The sequence below is a fragment of the Crocodylus porosus genome, unplaced genomic scaffold, assembly GCF_001723895.1.
Source record: "Crocodylus porosus isolate Cpor-Errol unplaced genomic scaffold, CroPor_comp1, whole genome shotgun sequence".
In the NCBI taxonomy this organism is placed as follows: Eukaryota; Metazoa; Chordata; order Crocodylia; family Crocodylidae; genus Crocodylus; species Crocodylus porosus.
This window is the reverse complement of record NW_017728886.1, coordinates 154493744-154510232: the sequence shown is the minus strand read 5'-3', so window position 1 is coordinate 154510232 and position 16489 is coordinate 154493744. Positions and strand designations below refer to the sequence as shown.

The following is a 16489-nucleotide window of genomic DNA, read 5'->3' as shown; positions in this document are numbered from 1 at the left end:
CAGCACTCTTTCCTGCTTATGCAGGGGGTCGGACTCGATGATCTATTGAGGTCCCTTCCGACCCTAGCATCTATGAATCTATGAATCATTCAGTTGAGTGTTTTTTGTTTTCAGTAAGTTATTTAAAGACTTCATTTTCTAGCACCCTCTTCTCTTACTCCTGACATAGGTACATTTTGTGTGCCAGTTCAAATAAATTGTTATGGATACCTGATTTAGTTAATTTTTTTCACATCTTGTGTAGAAAATCTTTCTTAGGATTTATGTCAAATCTCCATTAGGAATAACCTGCCAGTATAGCTATGCAGCATAGTTGTGCAGTTTTGCTGTTATAAAACCCTGGTGTAGTGTGCAGGACCACTGATCTCTACACACTTCATCACTTTCCTGATATAATTAGCACCAGCAGGAGTCCATAGCTTAGACGTAGGCTACAAGTACCATTCTAATGATTAAGCTGAAGTTTGGAGGGTAATGAGGGAACACTTGAATTATGCTAACTCCCCGAAAATTCTGTCTAGATAAGGGTCTGGGCACTGATTCAGCAAATCTCTTAAATGTGCACTTAATTTGCAGCAGAATATTTCAGCATGTGCTTAATTAAGTGCTTTTCTGGGCCAAGAGCCTTAATCAGGACAGCCATTTTAATTGGGATGAAAGGGTAAAAACAGATGTTGCCAGACATGTCCCACCACAGCTCATCCACCTCACTGAGTGAAATACATGTTGCCTGTTGTCTTGTATCAGGCAGGGCAATGTATTCTCCCATTAGTGACAAGTAGGGGGTACATGTGGGTGCATGTACACCCCCTGAGCTTGGCAGTGCACCCTCTGCAAAAAGTGCCTTCAATGCTGCTGCCAGCACTTGCGGGTGGTCGCCACTTGCTACCGCCCCTCCCCTGTGTCGATACCACCACTGGCAGTGTCTGTGGGCAGTCTCTGATTGCTGCTGGCCGCCACTGTTGCTGCCGGTGACATCTGTGGGTGCTTGCCAAGCCTCCCCTCCACCCCCCGCCACTAGCACCACTGTGGCCACCTGCGGGAGCTCACCACTCACCGTTGCCATGCTCCTGCCACCGACACTGCCACCACCACCTGCAGGAACTCGCTGTGGCCCCCCCCAACCTCTGGGGGCACATGGTGTTCGTGTATTCTCCTTGCCTAGGGATTCCCCATGTCCGTTGCTACTCATACCTGCTTGCTGGGAGGTGAATGCTGGTGCAGAAGTGTGGGGCAGCATGGCACCTGGGGAATTCCAGGCATCCACGCTAGGACCTGCACCAGGTGCCATGCTGATCCATGCTTCACCTGGAAGTGTGCATCCTGGCGTGAAGGTGTGGGGCCCTGGAATGTCTTTATGTCCTGCACTGTTTTGTGCCTCCTTGCTGTGACTTGTACCTCTGTATGAAGCATGGGTTGGTATGGGACTTAGCACAAGTTGCAGCATGGAGGCACAGGTTGCTGGGGATTACCCAGGTCCTGTGCCTCCCTTCTGGGACTTGTGTAGACTTTCCCCACTTACAGAAATGCCCCTGGAGGTCCTGGGGCAGGTCTATGTAAGTAGGGAACCCTAACTTATTCTGGGTAGGTGCCCCGAGATTACCTGGGTTGTGTCTCTATAAGCAGGGAAAGCCAGGCAGGTGTTCCCAGGGTTGGAGGGGCCCAATCCTGCATGGGATTTCCTGTGGGGTACTGGTTCAGGCCACTTGAACTCTCAAAGCACTGTCCCTAGTCAGCTGGAGAGTGTGGGCAGCCCTGAGCCACTCACTCTCTCCTGATGCAGTGAAAACAGATGTCTGTATCAATAAAGCAGCACACTTTTACACTACCTTTTGTCATCACGGCCACTGATATGGTGCAACAAAGGGTAGGGATGTCCTTTTTCTTGCCATTTATGGCACTGTAAACATTTTTATGGCAGTATTGTGAGAGAGCCCTGGCCCCAGGCAGCCCTGGGTGCAGTGAGGCTGGCCCGACCACACCAGAAAAGTGTCGGCAGAGCCGGGGCACGGGGTGCGACAGCGGCGGTGCAGCCGGAGGGGGGGCCAGATCGCCTACCAGTTGCTGAGTGGGTTCGGCTCGGGAGGTGAGCCCCCTGCAGTGCCTCGAGGCCCGAGGCTTAATTACCTTCCCCAGGTGTGTGACGGTGCTGGCGGGCACAAAAGCAGCACTGGCGCAGAGAAGCGGTGGACCGGAAGAGCCGGGGGAGGAGCGGATCCCCGGCGGAAGTTTGGAGTGGCGGAGGGCTGCTGACCCGCGCCTGACAAGAGTGTTCTGGGCCAAGGGTAAGGCCCTGCAGGGGCAAGACACGAGGGGCGAAAGGCCCCGAAGGCAATTGGAAAGATTGTAAAGGCTGGGGGGGGAAGCTCCCCGCCCCAGCTCACGGCTGCGTGGCCGGTAGCCGGAGGAGCCAGGCTGCGGGCCCCGGCCGCAGGGCACTGGACAGGAGGCGGAGCCCAGGCGGGAACAGGGTGCGCCGGTCACAGGCGGTGAACCCCAAAAAGGGGGGCAAAGGCCTCCCGAAGGAGGCGAACGGGACTTGAAGGGACCCAGAGTCAGCCACCCGTCCGGGACCTGACGGAGCAGCTCACAGGTATTAACTTTGTGTTTGATTTCGAGGAGTTGTCCCTCACCCCATCAGAGGGGAGGAGAAGTGGGCAACCTGGACTTGTGTATGGAAGCCCGGGCGAGGGTGTAGGGGAGGGAGGAGCCCTCAAGGACCTTGGACGGGACACGACGGGTGGTCCCGCTTCCGGACGTGCACGTGCCAGCGTAACTCACTGAACTGAGGAACATCGAAGTCGTGGCAGACGGACCTGGCATGAGCACACCCGGAGCAGGGGCCGCATCTGGAGATTAAAGGGGACAATCATCCGTGGATGCCCGAACCAGCGTTGTCGCTGTCGGACGCGTGGACATTTTGGTGCATTGGCCGGGAAGCAACGATGGCCTCCTAGGCACATGTTGCCCCTGCAATGGAGCACCAGGCGGCTGGACAGATCGGGGACCCGATGCACCAGCTACTGAGTGTAGTAGTGCAGCTGCTTCAACAATGACAGCAACAGGCCGTCAGGCAGACGACCCTGCAGGAACACTGGGTGCAGCAACAAATGGGGATGACCCGGGGCGGCGCAGAGTGGCGCATGCCAAAGATGACGCCAGAGGATGACCCAGAGGCATTCCTTGAAATCTTCGAGAGAGCAGCCATAGCGGCAGGAATCGACAAGGCGAAATGGGCCGGTCAGCTTGGCGTCCTGCTGATTGGGCAGGGCCATGTCAAGGAGCGACGCTGTGGACTATGAGAAGGTAAAAGGGGAGATCCTCCGCAGACTAGATATTACACCAGAGAGGCACAGGCAGGCCTTTAGAGAGAAGAAGCCAGCGGAGGTAAGGACTCCCCGTGTCTTATGGCAGACTTTAGCGGACTTACTGGGCAAATGGCTCAGGCCCGAGAGTACCTCCAAGGAACAGATAAAAGATCTGATCCTGATGGAGCAGTTTATCAATGACCTGGAGGGGGAGACCTGAAATTGGGTACGGTGCCACTGCCCCACCTCCTCTTGGGAGGCCCTACAGTGGGCTGAGCAATTTGACGCCGCCCAGGGAGAGCGGCGCCAGGTGAGCGGCACAAAAAGGGCAGAGCCTACAAATGGGCGGGCTGTTGACAGTAAGAGGGGCAAGAAAGGGGGAGTACAAGGTCCCGCCTGTTTTACCTGTGGGAGGAAGGGGCATTTCGCGAGAAGCTGCCCACAGGGAATGCGAGGGGGCTCCCTTAGGGAGAAATACCACCAGGATGATCACCAGGCCTCCGAAGGGGTGCCGGAGGCGGAAGCAATGGACTGTGGGGTGGGCAGCCATCACCTGGCCCAAGGTACAAGCGTGGGTGGAAGGGGTCCCCGTTCAGGCCATGGTAGACACCGGGTGTACCCAGTCCCTGGTTAGGCCCTCGCTTATTAGGTGGGAACAGGCCCCCCAGTGTGAGGGCATCAACCTAGTATGCCTCCATAAGGAGCGAAGCTACATTGAGCGGCGGGTGCTGACCGTCCGAATAGGGGAGACCCAACGCAGGATCCCAGTGGGGCTAAGGGAAGGCATCTTGTACCCCACGATCCTGGGCCGTGATTGGCCCGAGATCTTCGACATCCTTGCATGTGGGAGAAGGGGCCAGCGCGACAGTGGAGGCCTGGCGGGGGAAGAAGGTCGGGAAGCTGACGCTTTGCAGATGGGGGAGCTGACCCAGTCGGAGCCGTTCCGGCAGGAACAGGAGACAGACCCTGAACTGCGCGCCTCCTGGGAGCTAGATGCTCGGGAAGACACCCCCCAGGTAAGCCCCATGGGCGGCACTAAAGGCACCCCGCGAATAGAAATAAGGAACGGACTGCTTTATAGGGTGAAGCAGGGAAGGCGACAGGGAGAAGAGATAGCGCAGTTAATAATCCCACATACTTTCCGGGATCAGCTGTTATGGCTGGCCCACAAACACCCCCTTGGAGGACACCTGGGGAGGGATAAAACGGAGGCACGGCTGACTTGCTGGTGTTTCTGGCCCCATCTCTACGAAGATGTGGATAAGTATTGTCGCTCGTGCCACACCTGCCAAAAGGTTAACCCGAACAGGCCAGGGAGGGCCCCGCTGCAGCCCAGGCCAGTGGTACGGGAGGCTTTCTCTCGGGTGGCGCTTGATGTAGTGGGCCCACTCCCGAAGAGCGTAGGTGGGCACCAGTACATTTTGGTGTTAATAGATTACACCACCCGGTTCCCCGAGGCTTTCCTTCTGAGGGTGGTGACTGCCGCTAAAGTGGCCGATTCATTGATGCAGTGGGTCGTCACTATGTTTGGGATTCCGTGGGAAATAGTGACGGACAAGGGGTCCAACTTTGTCTGCAGTCCTAAAGGCTTTTTGTAAAGTACTTCAGATTAAGCACCTGCGGACTACTGTACATCATCCACAGACCAATGGGTTGGTGGAGCGGTTTAATGGGACCCTAAAGGGGTTGTTGAGGTGGTGCACCAGGAGGAGCCCCGCAAGTGAAGCCTAATGATTCCACCCTTACTATTCGCAGTGAGGGACGCCCCTCAGGCCTCTTTAGGTTTCTCCCCCTTCGAGTTAACATTTGGGCATCAACCCCGTAGTTTGTTAGATGTTAAACGGGAAGAATGGGAGGCCAGGCCCGAGCATGGGGGAGGAATGAGGGGATACGTGCAAGAAATGCGAGACTGGCTGCAAGCAGCCCAGGAGATCGCATTGGGTAATTTAGAACAGGCCCAGGCGCGCCAGAAGGAGCGCTACGATAGCAGGGCGCACCCCTGGGAGTTAAGGATAGGGCAGAAAGTGCTACTGATATTACCAGACGCTGCTAGTAAGTTCTCAACACAGTGGCAAGGCCCCTTCTCGGTCGTTGGGAAGGTGGGGCCAGTTGATTACGAGATCCTGCGCCCTGGGGCCAAATGGGAACGCCAGATATTTCATGTTAATCTGCTTAAAGAGTGGCACGAACCGGAGGGGCTCCTGATCTCACCAGGGCTAGGGCCAGGGGAGGTACCCATAGGGGTGCACCTCAGTCCGTCCCAGCGACGGCAGATGACGGGGCTAGTCCACGAGTTCCAAGACGTCTTCACGGAGCGTCCCGGAAGGGCGCGTGGCATGAAGCACCAGATTATTACTAAGGAGGGGCGAATAGTGAGGGAGCGGTGGCAACGCATCCCATACCATAAGCACCCGTTAGTCGAGAAGGAAATCAAGATGATGTTAGAGCAGGGGATCATAACCCCTTCCCGGAGCCCATGGCGTAGTCCAGTAGTGCCGGTAGAAAAACCAGACGGGAGCCTGCGACTGTGCATAGATTTCCGAAGATTGAATGAATTGACACAGTTTGACGCATTCCCGATGCCACATATAAGCGAGCTAGTGGAGGGCATCGGTCTGGCCAAATACATCTCGACCCTTGATTTGTCGAAGGGATATTGGCAAATCCCGCTCTGGGAGGAGGACCAGTGCAAAACGGCGTTTGGGACGCCGTGGGGCCTCTTTGAATTCAAGCGTATGCCCTTTGGGCTTAACGGAGCCGCCGCTACCTTCCAGAGGCTAATGGATTGGGTCCTGGCGCCCCACCAAAGGTATGCAGCGGCCTATATTGACGACATTATTATATACACGGACACCTGGGAGCAACATTTGCGGGCCCTGCGAGCTGTCCTACTAGAACTGAGACAAGTCGGGCTGACGGCCAACCCAAAAAAATGTGCCCTAGGTAAACGCGAAACCAAATACCTAGGTTTCCTAGTAGGGCAAGGCTGTGTTCGACCATTGACAGACAAGGTGGCGACCATCAGAGGCTACAAAGTGCCGACCACGAAGAAACAAATGAGAGCGTTCTTGGGGTTGGGGAGCTACTACCAGCGTTTTATTCCTCATTTCATGGAGATCGCGGCACCTCTGGTAGAAACCACCAAAGGCCAGCGGTCAGGAGTGATTGAATGGACTCAACAACGACGAGAGGCCTTTGCAGAGGCCTGCGTACCCCCAACTTTGCTATCCTGTTCACTTTACAGACCGACGCGTCAGCAACCGCTCTGGGGGCGGTCCTTTCACAAGAAGCAGATGGGGTGGAGCGACCCGTTGCCTACGCCAGTCGGAAACTAAACGACCCGGAGACCAGGTACTCCACTATAGAACGGGAGTGTTTGGCGATAAAGTGGGGGGTGGAGTATTTCCGATATTACCTGCTAGGCTGCGAGTTCAAATTGATTACAGATTACGTGCCCCTGAGGTGGCTGCATACCACTAAGACTGACAATGCACGCATTATGCGTTGGGCTCTAGCCCTCCAACCGTACCGCTTCTCGGTGACCTACAGACCAGGCAGGACAAATACGGTGGCGGACTTTTTATCCCGATGCAAAGGAGAAATGGAGAGAGAAGGTCAGGAACCGGGATATGAGAAAGGAGAAGTAGGAAGAACGCCTAACGGCATCTTGAGGGGTGGGGTGTGTGAGAGAGCCCCGGAAACAAAGGTGTTTCCTAATGAGAATCCCAAATCTAGCTGGTGGGTCTTGTCCCCTTGGGTGGGTTTTGTAAAGGAGGCGGCTACACATGCATAATGGTTGCAGGATTTTGTTTTCGTTTTAGTTGCATGTCAGTGAAATGGACGTGTAGGCGCAGATCAAGCAAAAAACATAACGGTTGTGTTGCGAAATCGACAGCTGCGGAGACCCTCTTGAGACAGAGATGAACGAGGTCTTATTGGGTGCACTGGGAGGGGTATGCCAGGGAAATTTCATAATCGGTGGCGGAGAAGCACGTCAAGGCTGGCCAAGCCTGGGCGGGGAGGAAGAATTCCTCCTCGATGCACTGAGGAGCACTGTTTCTGCTGAGCGGAAGCTCGCACGTAGGTTTTATAGGCCAAATGACATCACTTGCACCATGGGTATTGATTGGTCAATTCTTTGCGCCCGCCTTTGGCGCACATGGGAAAATTAGAGGAGGAAAAAAAAAAAGGGGGGTCTCCGAGGATGGGGTCAACTTGCAGATTTGTGCAGATGGCACAGTTTTGTAGGTTTGTGCTGACAGCACAGTTTTGCATAAGACAAGGATCACTAAGTGAGGCCTCCTATGGCTAAAAGTTACACCTGTAGATTTTCAAATGCATTAACAGCCTCTCCCCACCCAAAGATGATATCTTAAGAAAAATGTGCTTTTTATTTCAGTGGAATTGAGTGGGACTGTTACTATAGTTCATTGAAATGTCTATGATCATTTTTCCATTAGTTGGGTTATAAATATTTTTTAACAGTTTTCTAAAGCTAAAATCCATGAAAGCAAATGTGATCATGGGTGACTTGTTTTTGAAAAGTCAGAGTAGGATATAAAAATGAAACCAATGATTAAAGCATGTATAAAAGCTACTATGATATAAAATATTTAACCATGTAGTTGGGTAATTTAAAGAAAAGGCATTGTGATTGTATCTGCTTAAAACTTTCTGTCACTGCCAGTTATAATGCAGCTCCTTTTGCGGTATTTTACGTGGTTTTGACAACTGCTACACTATTTATGACAGTGCCATACACTAGCTTTCCTACTGTGTTACTGCTTGCTGGAGCTACTGCTATAGTAATAATCACTGACAATTTTAAAGTATGACCTCAGAAGATGTAGCCAGTTAGTGCTAGCTGTGTTTCCACTTAATAAACCTCTTCTTTGGTGTCTTGAACAGGAGACAAGGTAACTGGTTGTCTTTATTCTCACATGAACATTTACATAGCTAAAAAAATTGTTTAGGAATTAGGTTAAATACACTATGGAAAAAACTTCTACTATTACTTTCTGTAATGAATGTAGACTCTTTACAAAATTGTCTAAACCTGTGGGGAAACCATTATTTGGTTTGAAAAAATATATATTAGGGAATTGGGGATAGCTACATTAAAGACCTATTTTTGTAGAATAGGAAATAATTGCTCTTTCATTTTAGTTCTTGCATAAACTGATAGAATCCAGCAACAACATAAGATTCTAGAGGAGCAACTTGTCGTGGGATATTTAAACACCAATAGAGGCAATAATGGTTTTTGTTTGGGTTATTAATTTTGTTGCTCTTGTTTGGATTATGTTGATGTTATATAATATAGTAACAGTAAACTTACAGTTTATCTGCAAAGGGGAAAGCACTGGGCTTGTGTCTTTTCCTGATTTATGATTTCTAAAGTAGGCCTGAGGGTTTTACTTGCTTTTTAATAAAAAATGTAGTTCTAGTTTGTTTTTGATGACTGAAAAACTTATGCAAATGATGATACCAGGGAAGCTATGAAAGTATAGGTTTCATCAACGGTGCAGAAGAAGGGATTTTTTGGTAGTTTATCATTTAAAAATGTTAATACCTGTTTAGTTGCAATAGGTAATCCATGTTTGCAAAAAGAGAAGCCTTTGGCTGTGTACATAGGTACAAATGATCTAGGAGAATTCTCCTGGGTTTATTTTCCTGGTAGAAAAATTTACCCAGAGATGCCTGAATAGATATTTGAATGCTGAACCCCTGAACAACAGAGAGCTTGCAGTGCTGATGCTGCACAGCCAGGGGGACCCTGTGCAATCTGGGATGCTGGAGGACTGTGCTGTGGCTTCTTCTGGAAGAGAATGTATACAACATTCTTTTCCTAGGAGAAGCTCTTGGAAGTGATTTAACCTTGGTTGTTCCCAGGATGTTTTTCTCCTGGCGTGACCATTTTTGATCTTGGACAAAAATTCTAAACCTTTGTATACTTGTAGGTTCTCCTGGGAAACTTCGTTAGAAAGATAATGCCAGCCCTTGATCTACAACAGTTTAAAATAAATAAGCTGTGAGACCCTCTCTAATGGTACTTAAAGGAAGAATGGATTTAATATTACCAATTCTTCTAAGGCAGAAAACAAAGCTATGTCTTGTAACCCTTTTTTTAGGGTACCCTTATACATTGTGAAGAAGGAAAAAAACCTCTTTAGGTTGCATTTTAATTGTGTTTGTCTTGGATATTCACAGAGATCATGAAGGATAAACAGTATATGATTCTGTGACCTCCAGAGGAGGTCAATTTCCTCCTCTTTTTTGTTCTAAAAGATTCTTTTAGAGTAAGCACCACAGACACAACAATAACACAGGTAACCTCTCAGGGTCTTTGTGACAGGTCGTAAGGCAAGAGATTTAAAAATAATGCAGATGAACAGGACTGTCATCAGAAGGCTGGTTTCTCTCTGGCATTGGATAATGGGTGAGCTGAGCTTTAGGGCTAGTCTCAAATCCAGAATCTTTTGATTCAGGTTTGAGAGAGAGCTACTGGCTGAATGAAGTTCATTAGCATTTGAAGGTTGTTTTTCAAATTTGTTATATGGTTTTATGTTCACAGGATTCATGTAGCAAGACTACTTGCAGCCCTTGGGAATTTACCCTTCAGGTTCCAGTTTAAAGTCATCATTAGTCCCTGCAGTCTGTTAGGGTCTGCTAATGACTGTGGACAGGTCATTTCTTCATTTGTATCAAGAAATACATTCATTTAGCATGGCAAAAAGCAAACACAGCAATTCAGGTAGTTCTTCATGGAAAAATACATGGTGGGTCCATGATGAAATAGTAGCTCTTTCCAACAGTAACTTTTCAGCACTGCTTCAATTTCTAGCACCACCTAGTAATGCCTTTGCACATATACCACAGGGCATGGTATGGTCCTCCAGTATCCCAGAAGGCTTTGCTCCTATCTCCCCCATGTACCTCCAGCCACCCTCCCTCTTTTCCCCCCCGGTCCTCCTGTGTGCACATGCACACACGTACAGCTCGAGGGAGTTTGTCTATCGTGGAAAAACTTGACTGCCCCAGGTAGGAGGAGTCAGGTTCACAAGTCACCATGCAGATTTGTTTTCCAGGTCTGTCTTTCTTTGTGGACAGGATAAAATCCTTCCTGTCCAAAAACCCTAATACGAATCCAACTGCCAAATTCTCGTGCTATGCCAAAAACCTCTGTCCTGTTGTGTCAGCATCTTTGGCATTACCTACAAGTCAAGAGGAAGGGTGCAGAACAGGAAATTGTAGGTGGTGGAACTTGTGTCTGGGTACTTCAGGAAGGTGAGCTTTTTTGCTTCTACAAGCTATAAATCATGGTTGGGGTGAAGGGGAGACTTTTCAGCTTCTTCCCAGAAGCAGAGGGAGCATCAGAGCCCCACCTGAGGTGGTGCTACAGGTGGCACAGCCAGGAGGTGCAAGGGTGTTGCATGGTGATCAGCTGCTGTAATTTGGAAAGGTCTTGTTTGGGGTAAGGGACAGTCCACAGGGCCCCCTTCCTGAAGTGGAGCCTGCGTCAGAACCTCCCTCCTGTTGCTGACCTCCCAGGGGTAGGCCTTGACTCTGTGCGGGCAGGAGTACAGCATGCACTGAACCTGCCAGCACTGCTGAAATGGCAGCCATGGGGCATGTAGTGGAAACTGAACACATGTCCTGTAGCTCTGTACTCCCAAGTGTGGCAGGGTGGGAGGGGAGGGGATGGGATCCCTGGACTGCCAGCCAATAGTCATTTTCCTCTGCATTCAGCTGTCCTGCACAGATGGAGGCCTCTGCAAAGCATCATGGGATTGCTTCATGTCAGCCCCCTGGCTGTAGAGTGCCTGTGGTGTACATGCTCTTGTCATGCTCTGTACTGCTCCATACAACCAGGACTTGAGTGTCTGGATGTGCATTTCATGCTAGCTTTGTGGTGCTGCAAATCCCCCTGAAATTCTTACCATTTCAAAGGAATGTCTGTTCATAGTTGATGTGAAGGGGAGAGAGAGATGGCAGTGTTGGAAGCTGTTACCTGTCCTTATCTTCATGTAAGCTCTGCAGCACCCATCCTGTGCTGTTTGCCCTTATTCCATTCTGTGTAGATATCCAAAAGTCAGGCACTTCTTATCTTTTAAATTTTATAGTTAGTATTAATAAATCATCAGACAGACACTGCATGTATAATTCAGCACATTTCTATATCCTTGAATGGAAAAAGAGAGATTAATAAATGTAGATGTCTTTACCGAATAAAAAGAATTATTGTTGAAGTGTGTATCGTAAGCAGGGAAGCTGACTTTCTATCCAGAACAGAAGCATGGAGACACTGTAAGATGGCTTCTGCTGCTGCTTTTCTTGCTTCCTTACCATACAAGAAGGGAGGGGGGGAGGTCCAGTTTTGAGTAGATGCTACCATTTTAATTATTTCACAGATGAATTGGAGCATGGACAGAGCTTAATCTTCAACTCACTCACTCTTCCTTTCCTGCTCAGCCAAAAGCAGCTTTTGCCTGAGCAGGAAAGTGAGGGTGACTGAATTGAAGGTTAGGCTCTGCCCCTGCTCTACGTGGTCATAACTGGAAATCTTTTTTCTTCACTCTGCTTTCCTCGAAACAAAATGTGTGTGGTATGTGAGAAAATAGGGTAAAATCAGAATAGCATTGTTTGGTGACTCCTTGTTACTTTATTTCTCCAGGGTTTGGGATAAAGTTATTAGTGGATCCTGCAAGATTCTTGTTTTTGTTGCTGTGGAGATTTTATTAACCTTCAGAATGAAGATCATGGCCCTAAACAATGCAGAAAAAATCACCAAGTTTCTGGAAAATGTAAGTACACCTTGGATTTTATCAGCACTGTAAAATATTGTTTGCAAGTGAAAACTTATCATTTACCCCATTTCATTGTGAACTCTGGAATGATAGTATCCCCCACTGCTCTGAGGACTAGCCATGCTGTCAAGATGCATTGAGTTAAGATTGACTAACTTTTTTTCCTAAGTCAGACCCAGCAAATTCAAATGTTTTTGTATATTACCACTGAATAAATATGTATACACTTACGTTTTAAATGATAAAACAAAACAAAAAAGTGGCCATCCTAATAGCTTTAGAAGTCACCCAAATGTTAGTGTCTTCTTTTAGAAATTTTTCAGAAAGGAATCCATGAATCTGGGGGAAAGTATCCAGTCTTTGGGTTTTGGAAATAAATATGCAAGGGTTTACTTCAGTGGGGCAGACTGAAGTCACACATCCACAGAATCCACAGAAGTTGTTGTGAGGAGATCTACTCTACGGTAGTTCCCCTTATTGTCCCACTGGTGGCATTCCCATCTGAGCCAAGGTGTCCATGGATGTCTAAATATGTACTGGAAATTGCTAGTCTATCTGTGTACTTCTGTATTAGTTTATGACATACCTATCAAGCTAAGATTTGTTATTTCTCACTACTGAATCCTGTTCTATTTGAGGGGCCAAAGGGATCCCTGTGGATATACAGGTGCACCCTCAAAATGGATTAGGATCTTTTGCAAATTCCCAGGAAGGCCAGCTGATTATACAAGCAAGCTGGTAGGCTGTCTGAAGGGAATTTGTGCTTTTCTGAGTCTCATTTGTCATACATGTTTTGTTTTTGTGGAAGATTGACAACCAGGTGAGAATCTGGAGTGAACAGAATGAAACAGAGGTCTTGAGTAATTGGAGAGACTGGGGTTTTTGTTTTTAGCATTTTTAACTTCAACTGGGGCTTTCAAGATTTTACTTAGTCAAATTTAAATTAGTCAATCAATTAATCCCCCTTCCCCTGCCCTGATCTCTTCTAGATTCCACAAGACAACACGGATGCGATTGTGAGCAAAGCTATTGATTTGTGGCACAAACATTGTGGAAACCCAGCGCATTTGGTGTGAGAACTTGCTGAAGTATCTGCAGATTGGGAAAAGATGCCTTTTGAAGGTATTTTCTTTCAAAGTATGTAGTATGTGCAGATACCAATTTTCTGTTTTCATTTATCATTCACGATAAATATTCCAATAAAATAACTTGAAAAATTAGTTCACAGTGTGGTGCTTGATGTGTAAATATTTTTCAATAAAAATAGATTTAATGAAGTGTTCTGGTGGGCTGTGATAATATCCAGAGTGTTTCTTGGTGAACCAATTTCAGTGTTCATATTGGATAGTGTCACAACATCATTCTCAGGAAGTAATTTGTGGCACAGCCTTGAACAGATTAGCATGAGCAGGTATACTAAAACATGATGGAAAAACACTTTTGAATACTTTCTTGTATTTGAGGCCAAAGTAGTTTGTACTTGACCGTATATATGTGACCGAGCAATTTTCCTTTGATAGTACTCCAGGCTTTAATCTTTAGGGCAGGTTATGAAAAGGAAAGTTGTCTTTTGAGACTTTTAGCAGCCTAAGGAACTTACTAGGCTTCCTAATGCCACTTTTTTACAGTGAAACATTTATTGAACACAATTTCCATTTACATTCAAGGAAAAACTCATGTAAGACTAGCCTGACACACTAATATTTACTGGCTTCAGACTGTGTACTGGTATGAAATTAAATACTATGGAAGTGCTTTGGAACAGTTGAACATACAGAGAAATGCAAGTGGCTTTCAAAGACTATGGTTAATGGCTATATAACCTTGAACATGACTTTACTAGCAGTAGCAGCACTGTGCTACTTGCCAAAAGTGGTTTCTCTGAGTTATTGGATAGAAATTCTGAAATGCAGAGATAAAAGCGCCCAAAAAATCCCCACTAAAGTGCTTGCTCTATGCAGATGTTGGGAGTACTGAGTCCAGTTAACACACTGCCACTTCTGGGTATGCACTGGTCTCGGTGCAGGAGCTCACTGAGTTTAAAATAAAGTGCTGTTTGTTTGCTTGGTTTTTTTTTTTCCCCCATTTCTGCAAGGAGCCTTTGTAACAGCAGCATGAGGAGACTAGAGGATATCGTGGTAATCCTGATTGAAATGCTTCATCACAGTTAGATGTATTTTTTACTACTCTCTTCCTAGCCATCAAAGCTATCTTTTATCTTTTTGGACTTGATCCTGAATAGTGGGAAGCACCTCCTAGCCCCTCTACTCAGTGGAAATTGAAAATGGTATGCATTTCCCAAGAGGAGGCATTTTGCCTGCTCATTGCATATCTATGTGCGCAAATGATAAACAGACCTTTTCTGCTTCTAACAGTAGTCATGCTAACGACAATAAATCTTATTGGGTGAAGAAACTCGGGAGATAAATTTATAAATTTGAAGTTAAGAACAAAACTGTAGTGGATTATGGATGTTTGTCTTTAGTACATGAAAAATAGCTTTGGTCGCCTACAAAAAAAACTGTCTGATTTAAATTAAAAATAACACTTGTACAGCGGCAGACAGCTAATCTACACCTCTTGAAAATTCCTAATTTGGAAACACTTAAAATCATTTTTTTTTTCCTGACATGTTTTACTTTCTAGCTTTTATAAGTAACCCTTAAGATTACTCTAACTGAACAAGAGAAGGGAGGTAGGGAAGTGGAGCATCACAAGCAGGTCTAGGGAAGTGATAATTCCCCTTTATGCGGCATTCGTGAGGCCACAGATGGAGTACTGTGTCCAGTTTTGGGCGCAACACTTCAAGAGGGATGTGGATAACCTTGAGAGGGTTCGGAGAAGGACTGCTTATATGGTTGAGGCCCCTGTGAAGACAGACTGAGGGATCTGAATCTCTTCAGCCTCTGCAAGAGAAGGCTCAGATGTGATCTTGTGGCTGCCTACAGGCTGGAGTATTGCGTCCAGTTTTGGGCTCCACAATTCAAAAAGGATGTGGAGAAGCTTGAGAGAGTCCAGAGGAGAGCCACGCGCATGATCAGAGGTCAGGAAAACAGACCTTATGACGACAGGCTGAGAGCCATGGGACTCTTTAGCCTGGAAAATCTCATTTTTAGGGGTGATCTGATGGCCACCTATAAGTTTATCGGGGTGACCACCAGTAGCTGGGGGAATATTTGTTCACCAGAGCGCCCCAAGGGATGACGAGGTCGAACGGTCATAAACTACTGCAAGACAGTTTCAGGCTGGACATAAGGAAGAATTTCTTTACTGTCCGAGCCCCCAAGGTCTGGAACAGCCTGCCATCGGAGGTGGGTCAGGCACCTACACTGAACACCTTCAAGAGCAAATTGGATGCTTATCTTGCTGGGATCCTATGACTCCAGCTGACTTCCTGCCCTTTGGAAGGGGGCTGGACTCGATCTTGGGAGGTCCCTTCCAGCCCAAATGTCTATGGAATCTATGAAGTTCATCAGGGGGACCAGCAGAGAATAGGGGACACTGTTTGCCAGGGCGCCCCTTGAGGTTACCAGAAATAGTGGCCACAAATGGAAGGAGAGCAGATTTAGATTGGGCATAAGGAAGAAATTATTCACAGTAAGGGTCACCAAAATATAGAATGGGCTCCCAAAGGAGGTGGTGCTCTCCCCTACCCTGGAGATGTTTAAGAGGAGATTAGACAGGCATCTGGCTGGGGTTACCTAACCCACCCAGTGCTCTCCTGCCTGGAGCAGGGAGTCAGACCCGATGATCTACCAGATCCCTTCTGACTCTAGAAATCTATGAATCTATGAAAACAAGGCAGCTACCACTTTTCCATTGTGCAGCTGGCACTTCATGCAATCCATTTCGCTGTTTCCCTTTATAGTCATTTCATAGATTTCATAGACATCAGGGCTGGAAGGGACCTCGGGAGATCATCGAGTCCAGCCCTAAAATGTTTTATGTAGGTGTTTTACATAGCACCAAAGGAAAGAAAATTAGTGGAATAGAAAATGTGACTTATAAAACCCTCATGTATTGACAAAGGAGTCTCAGGAACCAGAGCAGTACCTGACACATTACATTCATTCTTTTTTTCTTTTAAAAAGGTGATTACATCCCTGTCTTGTACCTCTTCATTTTTCTTTTTAAATATTCGTACCTGTAAATGTTGGAAGGTAAAAGACTGTAGAGTCAAGGTTCTAGCTTGGTTTTTGATCTTGTAAAAAGGTTTGGGCCTTACTTGCACTGTCGCTTGCAGTACATGAGAGGCAGAACGAACAGAAAAAGAGTTTTCTAGTTGTGGCTGAACACTGACTGCATGGGATCCTGACTGAAGTTTAACACTGTAGCTCTGACCATGAAGGATGAACTCCATCCCTTCCCTCCTTA

General features: G+C 47.4%; 1 protein-coding gene across 3 annotated transcripts in view; it reads left to right on the top strand.

Annotated features, from left to right (window-relative positions):
- Positions 1-16489, top strand: part of LOC109315619 (TBC1 domain family member 7) — a 41007-nt gene that overhangs the window by 18145 nt on the left and 6373 nt on the right. For 2 of the 3 annotated variants that reach the window (XM_019543416.1, XM_019543430.1), the window contains 2 exons: positions 11983-12112; positions 13105-13335. In XM_019543416.1, coding sequence (XP_019398961.1) covers positions 11983-12112; positions 13105-13191 — 217 coding nt within the window. In that variant the 3' untranslated portion in view covers positions 13192-13335. Of the gene's footprint in view, positions 1-11982; positions 12113-13104; positions 13336-16489 lie in introns of those variants that run through there. The other variant, XM_019543424.1, reaches the window with a different exon arrangement.